Genomic DNA, 14,849 nt, shown 5'->3' with positions numbered 1-14,849 from the left:
AGCATGCGCGCCATGAGCCTGTACACGGGCGCCGAGTTGACCGGCGCACATGTGCGTCCCGCCGGCGCTGGACGAGGCCCTCTCGGACCACCCGAGCGGCCCCACGTCGCCCCTGAGCGCCCTCAACCTCGCCGCGGGCCAGGAGGGCGCGCTGGCCGCCGCGGGACACCACCACCAGCACCACGGCCACCACCACCCGCAGGCGCCGCCGCCCCCGCCGGCTCCCCAGCCCCCGTCGGCGCCGCAGCCCGCGGCCGCCGCGGCCCAGGCGGCCTCCTGGTATCTCAACCACAGCGGGGACCTCAACCACCTCCCCGGCCACACGTTTGCGGCCCAGCAGCAGACTTTTCCCAACGTCCGGGAGATGTTCAACTCCCACCGGCTGGGGATTGAGAACTCGACCCTCGGGGAGCCCCAAGTGAGCGGCAACGCGAGCTGTCAGCTGCCCTACAGATCCACGCCGTCCCTCTACCGCCACGCCGCCCCCTATTCCTACGACTGCACCAAATACTGACCGGCTCCGGCTTCGCCTCGCGGACGCGGCCCCCTCCGACAGTTCAGCCCTGCAGAGAACCCAGACAAGACCGCCAGCCTTTTCTCAGACCCGGGAGCAGAGCGCGCGCCGGCTCCGGCCCTCGGGGACGCTGCAGGTAACTTAAACTCGCCGTCCTGTTTCTGAGATTCTTGAGAAGGCCCCCGTGAAGGGACGTAGCCCAACGAAATAAATATTAAGACCCCCCTCCCCTACCAGGATGGCTGTGCTCTCTGCTCCGCTCGGGGTTTCCAAAATTAAATTATGGACCAAATCCCATAGCGACCCAGTAATGACTCTCTGTAGAGACCTCCATAGGTTTATGGCGCTCTCTATAGATTTTTGTATGTGCTGTGTGTAATTTTAAATTTCTCTAACCGTGCTGTACAAATGTGTGGATTTGTAATCAGGCTATTTTGTTGTTGTTGTTGTTCAGAGCCATTAATATAATATTTAAAGTTGAGTTCACTGGATAATTTTCATCTTGCCCAACCATTTCTAACTGCCAAATCGAAAATCCATAAAAACCTATGTGGGGTTTCCCCCTTGTACAATTACGAGACTTAATTCTTTTCCCAGTTGTAGGTCTTTTACAAAACAAGAACATAATTTATTTTTTGTTGCTGTTGGCCAAGAAAGAAGTCAAGTATCTGATACTTTTTATTTACAAAGTGTGATGGTTTTGTATAGTAGATTTCTCCTTGAGCATTCCTAAAAGAAAAGAAAAAAAAACTTTAAAAAATTTAACGTCACCTGTGTTTGTCTTATGTGGTCTTACTTGTTGTACGTACCTTAAAATAAACCCATGTTGTTTTTCTGCCCCAAAAACAGTGTGTTTGTGTTCTCACATTTAAAACAAAGCCACGGTGGGTTTGCGAATCCACCTGTTTGGGTCATTTTTGTTACACAGGTGGGTAAGCGTGTAGACAGGCATATCTAGACGATCACAGAAGAAGGGGAGTAGGTCCCTATTGTCGTCTTCATGACAGAAAAAGGCTTTCTATTAATTCAGGATTTCAGCCTGGTCGAGGCAATCCAGGGACGGTCCTGCCTAGAGCGACACGGCCAGAAGGACTGCTTGCTGGAATGTAATTTGCTGTCGTGCATTTTCCTAAATGCAGAAAAACAGGCCCATTGTCAAGACAAGCAGTGCCATTCCATCTGAATGCCCACCCCTCCCCAATTTAGCAGGGGAAGGAAACGTATTTTCTGTTAGCTAACTACAAACCAGGAGGAGCCCTGTGTGCCCTGGATTTCCTAAAATGCGGGCTTCCTTACCCACTCTCATGGTTTTTCCGGAGAAGAATTTGAACTGGGCCAGGGAAAGACCAAAGGGGACTGAGTCTGTGGCGTTCAATGACCATCCTGAAAACGGCCTGCTCCGACGTGGATTTCAGATCTCTTTCCTTCTTGATTTCCAAATCCTTACCCTATTGCAGTGAAAAATCTTACAGCTTCATTGCTCTTCAAAAATAATGTCCAATGCTTGGGGTTCTAAATTTATCAACCTTTTCAGACTTTAAGGAATGAGATTGTCTTTCTTTTCAATTTTGATATCTCATCTTTTTTTATTTTTAATAGCAACACAACTTTTGTGAGATGTGGCCAAAGGGGACATGGTTTTGTTATCGATTTCACTGGCCCAAACCCGCCGACTCTCCTGCTGGTCTCTCTGCCTGAATTTTGAGGCTGGAGCTCCAAATTGGGGAATGTTCCCCACCCCAGCAGGTGAGCTATGCCTCCCCCAGGGCCAAGCTCCTTGTAAAAGTAACATTATGAGCCGGGATGATTTCCCAAAAGGAGATTTTCCTTGATGCAGTGACGTGGAACATAACCTGGGTGCTGTATTGTTGTTTTAAACATGGCATTCTATCTCTATGTTATGCTGAGGTAGGGTTGGGGAACGTTTGCTCATAATAATGTTCCCCATATATGTGACACAGCTTCTTCCAGTCTGTGGCCCCAGAGGTGGCATGTGGTTAAAATGCTGCCTTTTATTCCTTTTCATAATGTGCAGGAATGGGAGCCCCAGTGCTCCAGGCTTGCCTTCGGCAGGCCCTCAGGCCCCAGTGCTTTGGACTAGCCAGCTACAGGTGGGGAGAGAGGGAGATAGATAGATGAGAGAGAGAGGGAGATAAATAGATAGATAGATAGATAGATAGATAGATAGATAGATAGATAGATAGAGAGGGAGACCCCCTCTCTGAGCTGCAGAAAGAGGCAGCCGGCTCCTTGCCCAGCTCTGGCACACTGGTTTCATTTTGCTCCTGTTTCTTTTACGCTGTTGGCCGCAGGAGAAGCGGAGAGTATTCTAGCTGGCTTTCTCCCTCCCCAGGTGTTTCAAAGAGTCCTCCCAGAAAGATTACCCTCATCTTAAGTTTTGGCACTCAGAGCAGCTCTGAGAGACACGCGGAGAATACCAGACAGAGAAATGGGATGGAGTTGGGCGAGAGACCAGCCTGGCCTCTGAACCACCCTGGATCTTCTACCTTTGGGAAAGCATCTTAAGTCCCCACAGTGGGGACCCCCCGCTGTGTGGGGCCGCTCGCTGGAGCGGGTAGTTCTCCAGAAGGTTGGCCCCAATTGGGTGGAGGACATAGTGAGGGGCTCCTCATTCCCTTGGGAACATGGGCCACTTGGGGGATTGCGTTTAGGGCTTTATCCAGGTAGCAGTGTGGAGGGCTGGGGTGTGGAGGGTCACCTCAGGATCCCTCAGTCTGAAACCCTAGGGGCCAAGATAGGTGTGGGTGCCAGAAGGCTGGCCCATGTGCTGGATGCTGAGCTCAGAGCTGGCTCAGCTCAGCCTTTACGGCCCGACGTGGACCTGGGGCCTCGGGGCGTCTGGCGGCTGGCGGAGTAGTAAGATCCTGAAGCACAAGCATGACACCTTGAGCAGCGGGCGTCCAGGCACCAGCTGGGCTGCTTTTGGTCACTTCTCAGCACCCTGCCGGTCTACTGCCTGGGCACAAAGACTGCGTGCTGGGCCAGGCTGTCTGCTTCTCAGATCCACTTGCTGCCCCTTCCTTCAGCCAGTCGGTCCTCGGTCCTCCCGAGGCCCAGGGCCTGTCCGGAAAGGGGAACAGGAATCCAGGGTGGAAGGGCCCGAAAGTCCGTGCAGGCCGCTGGGCCTCAGGGCTCGGTGGTCTGTGGTCCACCAGAATGCAGTTTGCATGAAGCCATGCTGGTAACTGTGTTCCTTCGTGACCCAATAAGACGCAGTCCTGCAGGTCTCAGAGATACTGCACATAACATGGACACACCCCGAAGACCATGGCAGAAACCATGTCCCTTGACGTTGAGCCTGTGTCTCGCACTGGCCTCGGCGGGGTGGACCGTGTCTCTGAACACTTCAGAAAGACACGGGCAGCTGGAGAGACCCCGAGGCCTCTGAGCACCCTGAACGCTCCCAGGCCCAGAGAGGCAGCAGCCGGAGTGGCCTCTGCTTCACGTAAGACTTGGAGAGATGCCCAACCTCACCTTTCAGGGAGAAAGGACTACGGGTGTGCCGCCACCCCGACCTCTCTCCCAAGGCCTTGCTTGAGTTGGTGGCTGGCTGGACCTCCCTGCCCTGGTTCAAGCCGCCTGTCCCTGTAACCAAAATCAGGGTTGCTGTCCATCCTGGAAGCGGGAGAGCTGGGCTAGGAACCAGAAGGCCACATCTCGCTGTGTGAACAGGCGGCTCCCCCTCCCTGGCCTGGGTCTGCTCATCTGTAGCCTGAGCAGGTGAGTGCAAGGGCATTTGGGGCAGCCCAGCACTTTCCCTCCCAGCCGCTGGGGCTCCTGCCTGGGTCCTCAATGATCCCCTCTCCCCTTCCCTGCCAGCCAGAACTGAAGATCTGATGTTGGAGGAAGAAAACACAGGGTCCTGGGAACTTCAGCACTTGGCTCATAAATCTTTCGGGGTCCATCTCCTCCTCTCCACCCCAAGACTGCCTGGGGGTCACCTCGGGCCTGGGAGAGGCTTGTGAGCTGCACTCAAAGCACAGAGAGCAGAGTTCCCAGGTCCCCCTTGGAAAAAACAAGCCGCGGTGGCTGAGCACTTGCCGCCTCGCTCCTCTCCCAGTCCCCAATCCAAACACAAACCGGACAGGGTCCTGGGCAAGGTTGGCCCGGTGAGAATTTACTGAGAAAAGGCACCTTGACTAATACACAGAACTACGTTTCCTGAGAGTGTGCCGGGGTCTCAGAGCCTGTGCCCGGCACCTCACGGAATGTGTGTGGGGCTCATCCCTGGACAGCACCATCGTGGCTCTCAGTGTGGTGGACATGGACAGGTAGCGAGCTGAGGGTTTGTGGCTTGGTGTCAGCCGGGCCAGGGACGGCTGGGGGCTGGACTCCAGGTGAGCAGGACAAGCTGGGTCGGAGCCACCAGTGACTTCCTGCACCACATACTTGAAATGCTTTCCCAAACTTTGAGGAGCATTCCCTGCCTGCCTGTTTCTTGCGTGGCCTCAGCTCACCAAGGCGTTGGAAATGTTTGCTTTTTGACACAGGCATGTGAGGAAGGGGGTGGAATGTTGTAGGGCGCTTGGAAGGCCGGGCAGCCACAGTCAGGGACGGCCACTGTGCCTGGGAAGACGCCACCGCCTGGACTTGTGCAAGCCTTCCTCTTGCTTTTGCAACATGCCTGCTGTGCAGCAAAGGCAGAGGGGCATCGCTGGTGTAGAGTTAGGTTCTCGAATGTGTCTCTCTGGTGCTACGGTTTTCCCAGCGTCAGGCTTGTGGGGACATCCTGGGGCTGTGAGGCTGTGAAAAGCTGAAGTGGAGGGCAGGGGGTGGGTTGACAGGTTGATGGGCTTGCTGGCATTGCAAGTCCCCGAAGGGAATGGAGTTGGGGAGCATGGGAGGGCGGTCCCTGGCCTCTTGAGCCTGGGGTATAGCTTTGTGCTCAATCTATGGCCACCCAGGCTGGGAGGTCGGGAAGGCCAGAGAGACTCCTCTGACCCCTGACTTCGTGGCCCTGGGGCCTGCGCCTTCCTTTCCCCTCTGGCTCTCTCTGCCTTCGTGTTATTCTTGCAGGCGGGCTCCCCGGCAGAGCCTTTCTCTCCGAGCTGAGTCCACAGGCACCAGCTCGGGCCCTCTGCACGGGCCAGCGGAGGGTTCATGTGACCCCGGGCGGGCATACTACCTCTGGCTCTCTGGGCTTGTTTCTCAACTGGAAAGCGATGGGCTCATCAGATAAGGCTGTTGGGAAGATTAATGAATCCGACACATAACACGAAAGTGCTTCAACAGGGCCCAGCCCGTAGTAAGGACGCACTGTTAGATGTTAGGATTTACCTGGAGACAGAAGAGAACGGGATCTGTGGTCTCAATGAACTCTGTGTATCAGGATAAACTGCTTGGGCAGTGCAGTGTGTGCCCTAACTGCCCCCTTTTAGACCCTTTAAATCCTTTGGGGGAACAAGGTGGGCTCGAAACAATCAATCATTAGGAAAATCTCACCCCGCTCTGTGGGTTTCACTCAGCATCAGCTGACCAGCCAAGGGTTACCTCAGTCCCGACCCCCTACCCCCCACTGCTGAGAAGCAGAAAAGACCCTGCTCCCCAGTCCTTTCAGAATGGGAGAGGAGGGGAGGGGAGGGGAGCAGGGGCTTCTGGGTTTTAGTAGGATAAAAGTGAGGATGCTTGGGTTCCTGCTTATAATGCCCCAAATCTCCCGGCTCTGGTGGTGCTGCGTACCTCCCCTCTCTGGAGGGTCCCCTCCCTTTGCTTACTCCAGGCACGTCACTTGGAGCTTCTGTGGACACCTGAGGTTGTCAGACCTCAGAGAACCTACCTTTGGAGGAGAAAGTGTGGGTTCTGATCCCTGTCCTGCTGTTTACTACCTACAATGCCTTGGGGGCGTTCTGTGCCCAGCCTCAGTTTCATCATCTGTGAAATGGGTCAGCCCCCCGTCTTTCATAGATGCTGCAAGGGTTCTCAAGAGAACTGCCACAGGGCCCTCAGCACCCACACACAACGGCCACTATCGTGCAATTGTTCCCCTGGCTTTGCAACCCTTCCTCCAGGAGGACTTGGCCTTAGGTTCTAGGTCTGCAGAATGGGAAGGGTGCAGGTTTCTGCTTCTTAGGGTTGCTGTGAGGAATGAATGACCTAACACAGGAAAGCACTCAGAACAGTGCCAGCATATAATAGCCTCCAGCGCATTTTAGTTATTAATAGTATTCTTTTAATCATCATCTTTTCCAGTGTTTTCAGGATGTCAGTAAGGTGACCTGGTTAAGTAAGTCCTACATCTTTCCACCTCACTCTTCTCAAACATATTGCACACATGGTAGAATCAATTATACATATATACACATACATATAAACACACACACATATACTCGTTATCTGTCTTCACACTTAGAAAGTGATGCACATATTTGGAGTGATAACACAGATCATCATTAATGTGTGACTGTCCGCTTTTTAATTTACTGGTGGAGCAGAGGAAGGGTAGATGACCTGGTAGTGAGTGGGCAGTGATTGGAGCTCGTCTCTCCCTCAGCCTCTTTGGTCCAGGTGCCTGGCCTCTGCCTAGCCTGCCCAAGGAGAAGGCTTTCTCTCAACAGGTGGGGACTGGGACGGGGACTGTGGACCCTCATCCCACGCTGAACCCGGTTTCTGCTTGGGCCCCAGAGTTGGAATCGCTGTGGTCCTTCGGAAACATCAGGGCATCTCAGGGCTTTCCTGAGGCTGGTAGTGGTGCTCGCACTGACTTCAGACATGAATGCTCTTTTCTGGAATCTGAAGACTTAAGACCCCACAGGGAACTTTCAATGTCTCCACCCGGCTTTCTGGGACTCCCACTCTACCCGGCTGTCTCCCAGGCTCCGCTACCTCCCCTCCCCCTCCTCCCTCCCCCATTCCTCCTCTTCCCTGGCCCCCGCCGCTGGGCCCCCGGCTCGCTGGGTCCTAACCCACAGAGCTTCCGCACGAGGGCGCATCCGCTCTCAGACTTTAAGGCTTGTGCCATGCGCTCCCCGGAAATTCGCTCCAGCGCGGTTCTTCCTTTCGCAGTTACAAAAGCTCTTCACCTGGGAGGCCAGGATTCCTCTCCGCGGGGGAGCCGGGTTGGGGCGCCAGGCCTGAGTTCTACGGCTGCAAGCTCTGGAAAACACTGCAAACTTCAGCAAATACGCGGGGCTGGAGGTGCGTCTCCAGCCCGCGACTAGAACTCGGATTTTTCTTTTTCCCCTTTACTATCAATGACCCGCCCACCAGACGCGCGTGTCTCCGCCTGCGTCCGGCCCATGCCCAAATTCGGTGGTGTTTATTATTGTACGAATTCAAGCTCGGATGTGCCTTAGAGTTTAGAAGAAGCCTCGCTGCGGCGCGCCTTTCGGGAGAGGCAGGGATGTGCGTGCTGGATGCCGGTGCCTGGGTAGCTCCGTGAAGGGCTCAGGGTGCGGAGGTGGGGGTGGGGGTGGGGGTGCGGATGACACCAGTTTATCTTTTGTTCTGGGTCTGTTAGAGCCAGCGATCCAGAGGCTTGAAACCGAGCTGGACCCCAGCGCTGGGCGCGCTGATCGTGGAGAGGTTGGGGAGCCCCCAGGACTGTGGGACTGAGGGTTGCAAAAGCGCGGCATTGAGGTTCTTTTTTCGCTCCAGGGTTGAAAGGAGTGTTCAGGTAAGAGCCAGAGATCCAGAGAGAGGACAGCGCCCCGCCCCCTCCAGGCAAGAGGGCCACCCTCAGGACCTAGGCCCGGGTAGGCCAGGCCCCAAAGGTTGCCCCAGGTTAGAAATGCGGCGCCCTGGACGGAGGCTCGGAGGTGTGTCCCAGGGCCTGGCCTGGCACTCCGTCAAGCCGCGCCGGCACCCAAACCGGTCTTTCCACCCTGATTGCCGCGTCCTTTTCGGTATTTCAAACGTATTCGCTCTCCCACGGGCTATCCGGAACCCCCAAACTTCTGGACTCCCCATTTTGGGGGGAGATTCTCCTGAGTGCTCGAAACCAGCCTGCAGCATGGTGTCGCCTCTCTGACAACAGCAGTGGCAGCCCCCTCGCCCCCCAATGCACCTCGAGTACCTCTCTCCCCATCCAGGGTGGGAGCCAGTCCTGGGCAATTTCTATGCGGGCCCCCGGCCCCCCCCCCCCTTCTCTTTGGCATCCGCCGCCCATTTACTCAATGGAATGCCATTTCAGTTATCCGGAATGCTGGTGTTGTTTTTTTTTCCTCCTTTAAAAAATATTCATCAGAGATCATAAACAAGAACTAGTCACGCTACATGCCCCCCTCCCTCCAACGTGGTGGAGTGAGGGCAGGACACCTCCAACTGAATCAGCATCATCCACGGCTTTTGATTCAAACTCTGACGTGGCTGAATGTAAAATGCATGGGGGGGGTGCACTTGAACCCCAGAGTGAGTGGGTGGGTCGGGGAGACCAAGCAGGCTTTCCAAATGCTTAATGTAATCATGGGCCAGCTGCGTGCACTTGTAAAGTTGTTATAACCCCCTCCTTGTTATAAACAGGAAAGCGCAGAATATAAAGCAAGAGACCCGCATTCACAAATACCAGCTCTCCCCAGCCAGCTGCCAAATTCCCCTTTTATGGTCTTTCTTGCTTGCAACCTCAGCCCCATTAGAAAGACCTTAGTTTCTCCCCCTGAACTTTCCAATCGGGTTTATTTTGAAACCTCCCTCAACTGAGCTGTGGACCAGGTAACCCACGCCCTACCCAGCTCCCTGGCACCATAGGTGTGGGCTTCAGGAAAAGCTGGGCTCCAGGATCCTCTTCCCTGGGTCCCCAGGAGCCCTGGAGGTCAAGGCTTGCTGCCTCTGGGATACTAGCCCCTAGCAAGGGCCGTGATTCCGCGGGGCAAGCCCAGGGTCTGCTCCCTTGTCTCATCAGACTCCCAAACCTCTCTGATGGAGCCGCCTCTCCGCACAACAGATGTAAAAGCTTGCAAAGATCTAGGAAGGCATCCGGTGAGACTGTGCCATCTCTACACCTCCTACGAAGCCTGGGAGAAGAAAAGACCTTTTGTGGGAGGCCGGGCTGTTGCGGGGGCTCCCCCAGGTCAGGGGTAAAACTCACCCCTGCGCTCCGCCCCCCATCCCCACCTCTCCTTCCAGGCCCCGCAGACCCCGCTCCCAGGCACCGGGGCCCACATCCTGCCTCGCTGACTGTGTGTGCTCACAGCGTCAAGGGGTGGACGTGATATTTCAAACATCAGATCAGTGCGTTTATATATTGGGTGCCCGGAAATTTTTCCAAATAAACACAGCTTGATTCAACTTGGGTGGGCGGACTTATCAACAGACTAATTCTATAAACAAATGAAGGAATAGCCCCGAAACCGATTGGCTGGTATCAAAAAGACACGTGGAGGGAAAAGCTTGGAGTTTTTCAGCAATGAAATTTTAATTAATGTGGGTGGGCTGAGAACACAACGACTGTTTATCATAGACAATTTATTTTCCAGCGCTAAGTCAACATATAATAGCAAACTTACAACAATTATTTAACATTTTTAAAGCCATGAAGAAGGGACAGAGCGTGGAGCGGCCGGGGAGAGCGGCAGAGCGGGAGGCAGACGCACGGCAGGCTCCCCGGGAGGGTCCTTGCGGCGCGGGGCGCAGTCCCTAAGCCGCCCGGGCCCCTGGCCTCGCGGGGAGCTCAGCGCCGGCGCGCGCTCGCCATGAGCCACCTCTTCAGCCCCCGGCTGCCGGCGCTGGCGGCCTCGCCCATGCTCTATCTGTATGGCCCCGAGAGGCCCGGGCTGCCTCTGGCCTTCGCCCCCGCCGCCGCCCTGGCGGCCACGGGCCGGGCAGAGCCCCCCCAGAAGCCGCCCTACAGCTACATCGCGCTCATAGCCATGGCGATCCAGGACGCGCCCGAGCAGAGGGTCACCCTCAACGGCATCTACCAGTTCATCATGGACCGCTTCCCCTTCTACCACGACAACAGGCAGGGCTGGCAGAACAGCATCCGCCACAACCTCTCGCTCAACGACTGCTTCGTCAAGGTGCCCCGCGAGAAAGGGCGGCCGGGCAAGGGCAGCTACTGGACGCTGGACCCGCGCTGCCTGGATATGTTCGAGAACGGCAACTACCGTCGCCGGAAGAGGAAGCCCAAGCCGGGCGCCGGGGCCCCGGAGACCAAGCGGTCTCGTGCGGAGACGCCAGAGCGCACGGCAGAGGCGCAACCGAGGCGGGGAGCGGGGCAGGGCGCCCCAGCCCCGCGACCCCCCGCCACGAGGGAGCGCCCTCGCGCCCCTGGCCCCTCCGGGAGGGCTCCTCGCCGGCGTCTCTCCTCTGCCCCGGGCTCGAGTCCCCAGAGGTGGATGCGGGGGGCGGCGCTGTCCAGGTCGCCGCGGCGGTGGCGGCGGCGGTGGGCCAGCAGGCGCGCCCGGTGGACCGCCCGGGGACCCCTGCGCGCCCCGCCTGCCGCAGCTCTCCGAGGAGCTCCGACAAGTCCAAGAGCTTCAGCATAGATAGCATCCTGGCGGGACGGCAGGGCCAGAAGCCGGCGCAGGGCCGAGCTCGTGGGGAGTGCAAAGCAGATCAAGGCGGCTGTTTGAGGACCTCGCTGCTGGCCGCCTCCACTAGCTCTGTCCGCCTTCAACGCTCGCTAATGCTAGAACCGCACGTCCAGGGCGACTTCTACCAGCTCGGGATCCCTTTCCTCTCCTACTTCCCTCTGCAGCTCCCCGACGCCGTGCTTCACTTCCAGTGAGGCGGCCCAGAGGAGCCGCTCCTCCCCTGTCTGCCCTGGTCTGGGCTTCTCCGGAGTCACCATGGCTCCCCGCTGCTGGGGGAAGGAGTCTTAAAAAACAACAACAACAAACATCTTTTTCTTCGCGGCGGTGTGGATCCTGGGAAGTGTTTCCAACTTATGCGCGCAGGTGTGTGTGTGTGGGGGGGGGGGGGATGGGGGGGCGCTTCTTGGAGGGGACCTTCCCCGGACCTGGACGCCTTCGGATATTTTAAAAGATCCTGCCCCGCAGGGAGTTTGGGCATCTCAGACCTCCCACCGCGGGAGGAGAATTCCTTGACCTGAGGTCAGTTTAAAGGTGTGATCTTCGGCCACCCACCACAGGTCCTGCGTGTCTGGGGCACACGAAGGCCAGACACCCCGAAGGCAGGACGGCGGGAGGAAGAGTGGTGGCTACCCCTTGCCCTTGCCAGCTCCATCGTCGCTGTGACTGGGGCCTGGGCTCCCACAGGTCTGGGAGATAGGTGGGTGCTCACAGCTGGGTTTGTCCCGGAAGTCCAGTTGTGGGGACACCGAAGTGACCCTGTTTTTCAGGTTCTTTGCCAGATCTAAGCCCTGGTGAGAGGATTCCCAACCAATGTCCAGCTGGAAGATGAGGAACCACATTTTTATTTTAAATAGAGAAGCTTTCTTTCTTTTTTTTTTTCTTTCTAGACAGGAAAAGAAACATGTTCTATTCTTTGGCTAAACACTTGACTCTTTTTACTATAACAATTGCTCTGTGAAAACATTTATATTAACAACTGTTAAGGAAGTGCACTCTATATAATTTAGCATTAGTCATTAGTCAACATACATGTTCTCCAACGCACATTACCAGCCATAGCAGTAGTCCGATCTCTTTACTTTTGTTTTTAAGGGAGCAAAGATTTCAGGGGGGGACCGGAAGTGTGTGAAGAGGAGGGAAGATGTCGCAGACAACATAAGATTTCCTATTTTCATGTCTTCTTCAAGATCTAGGTTTAACTGCTTTTACATTTCCAGAATTGGGTAGTGAAGGACTACCATCGTCAAAAAAGTTGGGTGAACAAACACATGAAAAGCAGGCAAAGGGAGAGATGGGTTAGGGGCGGAAGAGTAAGGGAATCTGCTGGTGGCCCCTCTCTGGAACCATAGAACATAAGGCATGCTGGGAGGATTCTTGTAGACATTCCCAGCCCACTGCGTCCCAGTCTGCAACGTGACCCCGTTCCTCCCTCCAACCCCTACCAAGCAGACCCAGAGCTGAAGCTAAATAAACCCATCATGGAGGTGACTGGAAGTCTGGTGGGAGGGGTGGGTTGCAAGGCAGGGGTCTGCAGCAAAGATCTAGTTAAGAAAATTGAGATTTTTTAAAAAAGAAAATTGAGATTTTTACAGTCCAGTTCAGCTCGGGGCTTTTGGAAAATGGACCTAACCTCTGTGGTATCTCGCTTTGGGTTATCTTAGGAGTTCTGAAAGCCGATCTCCTGAACCTCCAAGTTACTTTAATTTTATCTGATGTGGGATAGGCACAATATGTCATATGTTCTGGAGGTGGGCTGCGATAGGTCTTCAAAATGACCTTTAAATAGTTTCTAGGACTTATATAAAAATGAACACGAACTTTACATTAAGAGAGCCTATTGGCTAATATGTTGGAAAGGACATTTAGGAGAAGCCTAATAATTTAATAATTTGTGGGCACAGAGTTGACTGTCTGAGAATTCATCCTTAAAGCTATGTGCTACTGACTCATACATGCTTCCCTGACGGCATTCTACCCAGGCTGGTGGGAACACATTAGTGAGCTGCAGAGCGCCCTTGCCGTTAAGGACGTGGATGAGATTTCATTGCTGAGATCTAGGCTCACTGTGATTGATTTAAAATGTGGCAGAAGGGCTGCCATTGGCTATTTTGTTATCCCAAAGTCTCAGCCTCTGTGAATAAAGTTGTTTTTTTTATTAACCTCTCAGTGACTGGCTCGGTGGATTACTGGGGGGAATAAACAAACAATGTAATAAGAAAGAGGAGACTGGGATTACATTTGGGAACTCGGTCAGCATCTCAGGGGCCTGAACAGGAAACCCCAGGGCCAGTGGATACTGCCTGCATGTCAAAAGGTATAGGACATGGCCACTGTATAGGATGTGTTTTATATATTTTCCTTTTTTGTGTTTGACTTTCTATCTTGTGTGTTTTGTTAATGTATGATGGCTGTCTTCCAGAGAAGCCAGCAATCTAATACTGCCATTTAAAAAGGATGGTATTTTAGAGTTACAGTTCTAAAAATATAAACATTTTTATGTCACGGGGAGGAGGGGGAAAGACAGAAATGTGCATCTGCTTTGTAAGGGGGGTTATGCAAACATAAAGAGACATTCTGTTACCTCATCCCCACATTTGTCTGGCTTAGGGAAGCCAAGCGAAGTGGACAGTGGGGTCATTTTCTGTGGATTCTATACAGCTTTATGTGCTAGTGTATGTCTTCCTATTGAAGAGAAAGAGGGCTTTGGGTCTTAGTAATCCAAATAGCTTTTCTAATGTTCCAGATTTAGTCATGGGCTTCAAATAATTAAAATATTTAAGGTAAACTGGAAGTAGCTGTCTCTCTACTCTTAGGCACTCTGAAGGTATGCCTCTGTGCTCTCATCTAAACAAGGCGTATAGATTCTGTTTTCTGTAAATGACCTTCGGTTCAAGCCCTGATCTCTCTCATACACACACACACACACACACACACACACACACGTACACTTGTGATCCTATGGGGGATATGCAGGCATGTGCACAATGATAAATAAATAATGTCTATGTATGTATATATGCACATACAAGTGTGCATGTGTGTATATGTATGTTTATGTTTGGTGTATACAGATGCTCAGAAATTCATCTTTTTTGCATATAGGCGGGACAGATAGTCTGAAATCTAGTGCTGAATCCTTTAAAAGTAGTCCAAATATTGATACTTTTGGAAAGATTTTGTTTTTCTACATAGTTCAAGCCAGGAACGATTTAGTTTTTGCACTATTGTAGTGAAACTAAAAAAGACTTTATGAAAGAATCTTGGAAGATGTACCAACGTAAGACCTTCACTCCCACGACTTTGAGAAGGATAAGAGGACTTTGCACAGGCCTTTGCTTGGTCTGGCCTTGGTATGTGCTGGCTCTTGTAGAGGCTAATGGCCTCCTGGGTCTCAAATGCCCCATAAGGTTTTCTAGAACCTGAAGGGGAAGTGTTTAGTCATGTTTGCATGCAACTGTGTCTCTCTGAAAAGGAGGCCACATGTGTCTCCACCATTTCATGCAGAATGGTCGGTGTGGGTTAAAGAACTAGCCACACGTGATGATATTGTTACAGCTGGAGGCCAGGGCCTATCTGCCAGACACTGGCCGGCTAATGTTACCACCACAAGAGTGGGTGACATTTCCAGGAACAAGTGGGCGTGAAAGCCAGGACTGGGTGGACTTCCCATGTCCATGGTGGCTGGAGTCTTGCTTCCATGAAATAGGAGTTGTTTTATAGAGTCAAAAATACACAATATTAAGCAAAGTTTGTTATTAAAATTAGAGAGCATCAGTTTTTTTTTTTTTTGAAAAGTAAGTATTTTCATCCACATGTCAAGCCGTTTTTCCAAAAGCCTGAAAGGG

The 14,849-nt window shown here is 53.4% G+C and overlaps 2 protein-coding genes across 2 annotated transcripts in view; both read left to right on the top strand.

Annotated features, from left to right (window-relative positions):
• Positions 1 to 1,360, top strand: part of FOXC2 (forkhead box C2) — a 2,958-nt gene extending 1,598 nt beyond the window's left edge. The window contains 2 exon segments of the mRNA XM_023752546.1: positions 3 to 39; positions 41 to 1,360. Of these exon segments, the coding sequence (XP_023608314.1) occupies positions 3 to 39; positions 41 to 514 (511 nt within the window). The 3' untranslated portion in view covers positions 515 to 1,360.
• Positions 1,361 to 8,614: 7,254 nt separating this feature from the next.
• FOXL1 (forkhead box L1) lies at positions 8,615 to 13,163 on the top strand. The gene is given in 2 exon segments (XM_023752553.1): positions 8,615 to 10,669; positions 10,672 to 13,163. Coding segments are annotated over 2 exon segments (1,035 nt in total). The 5' UTR covers positions 8,615 to 10,161; the 3' UTR covers positions 11,199 to 13,163.
• The last annotated feature ends 1,686 nt before the right edge of the window (positions 13,164 to 14,849 follow it).

This window comes from Myotis lucifugus, unplaced genomic scaffold, assembly GCF_000147115.1.
Source record: "Myotis lucifugus unplaced genomic scaffold, Myoluc2.0 scaffold_35, whole genome shotgun sequence".
Lineage (NCBI taxonomy): Eukaryota > Metazoa > Chordata > Mammalia > Chiroptera > Vespertilionidae > Myotis > Myotis lucifugus.
Note: the sequence above shows the minus strand (reverse complement) of the source record. Positions and strands in the feature narration are given on the sequence as shown.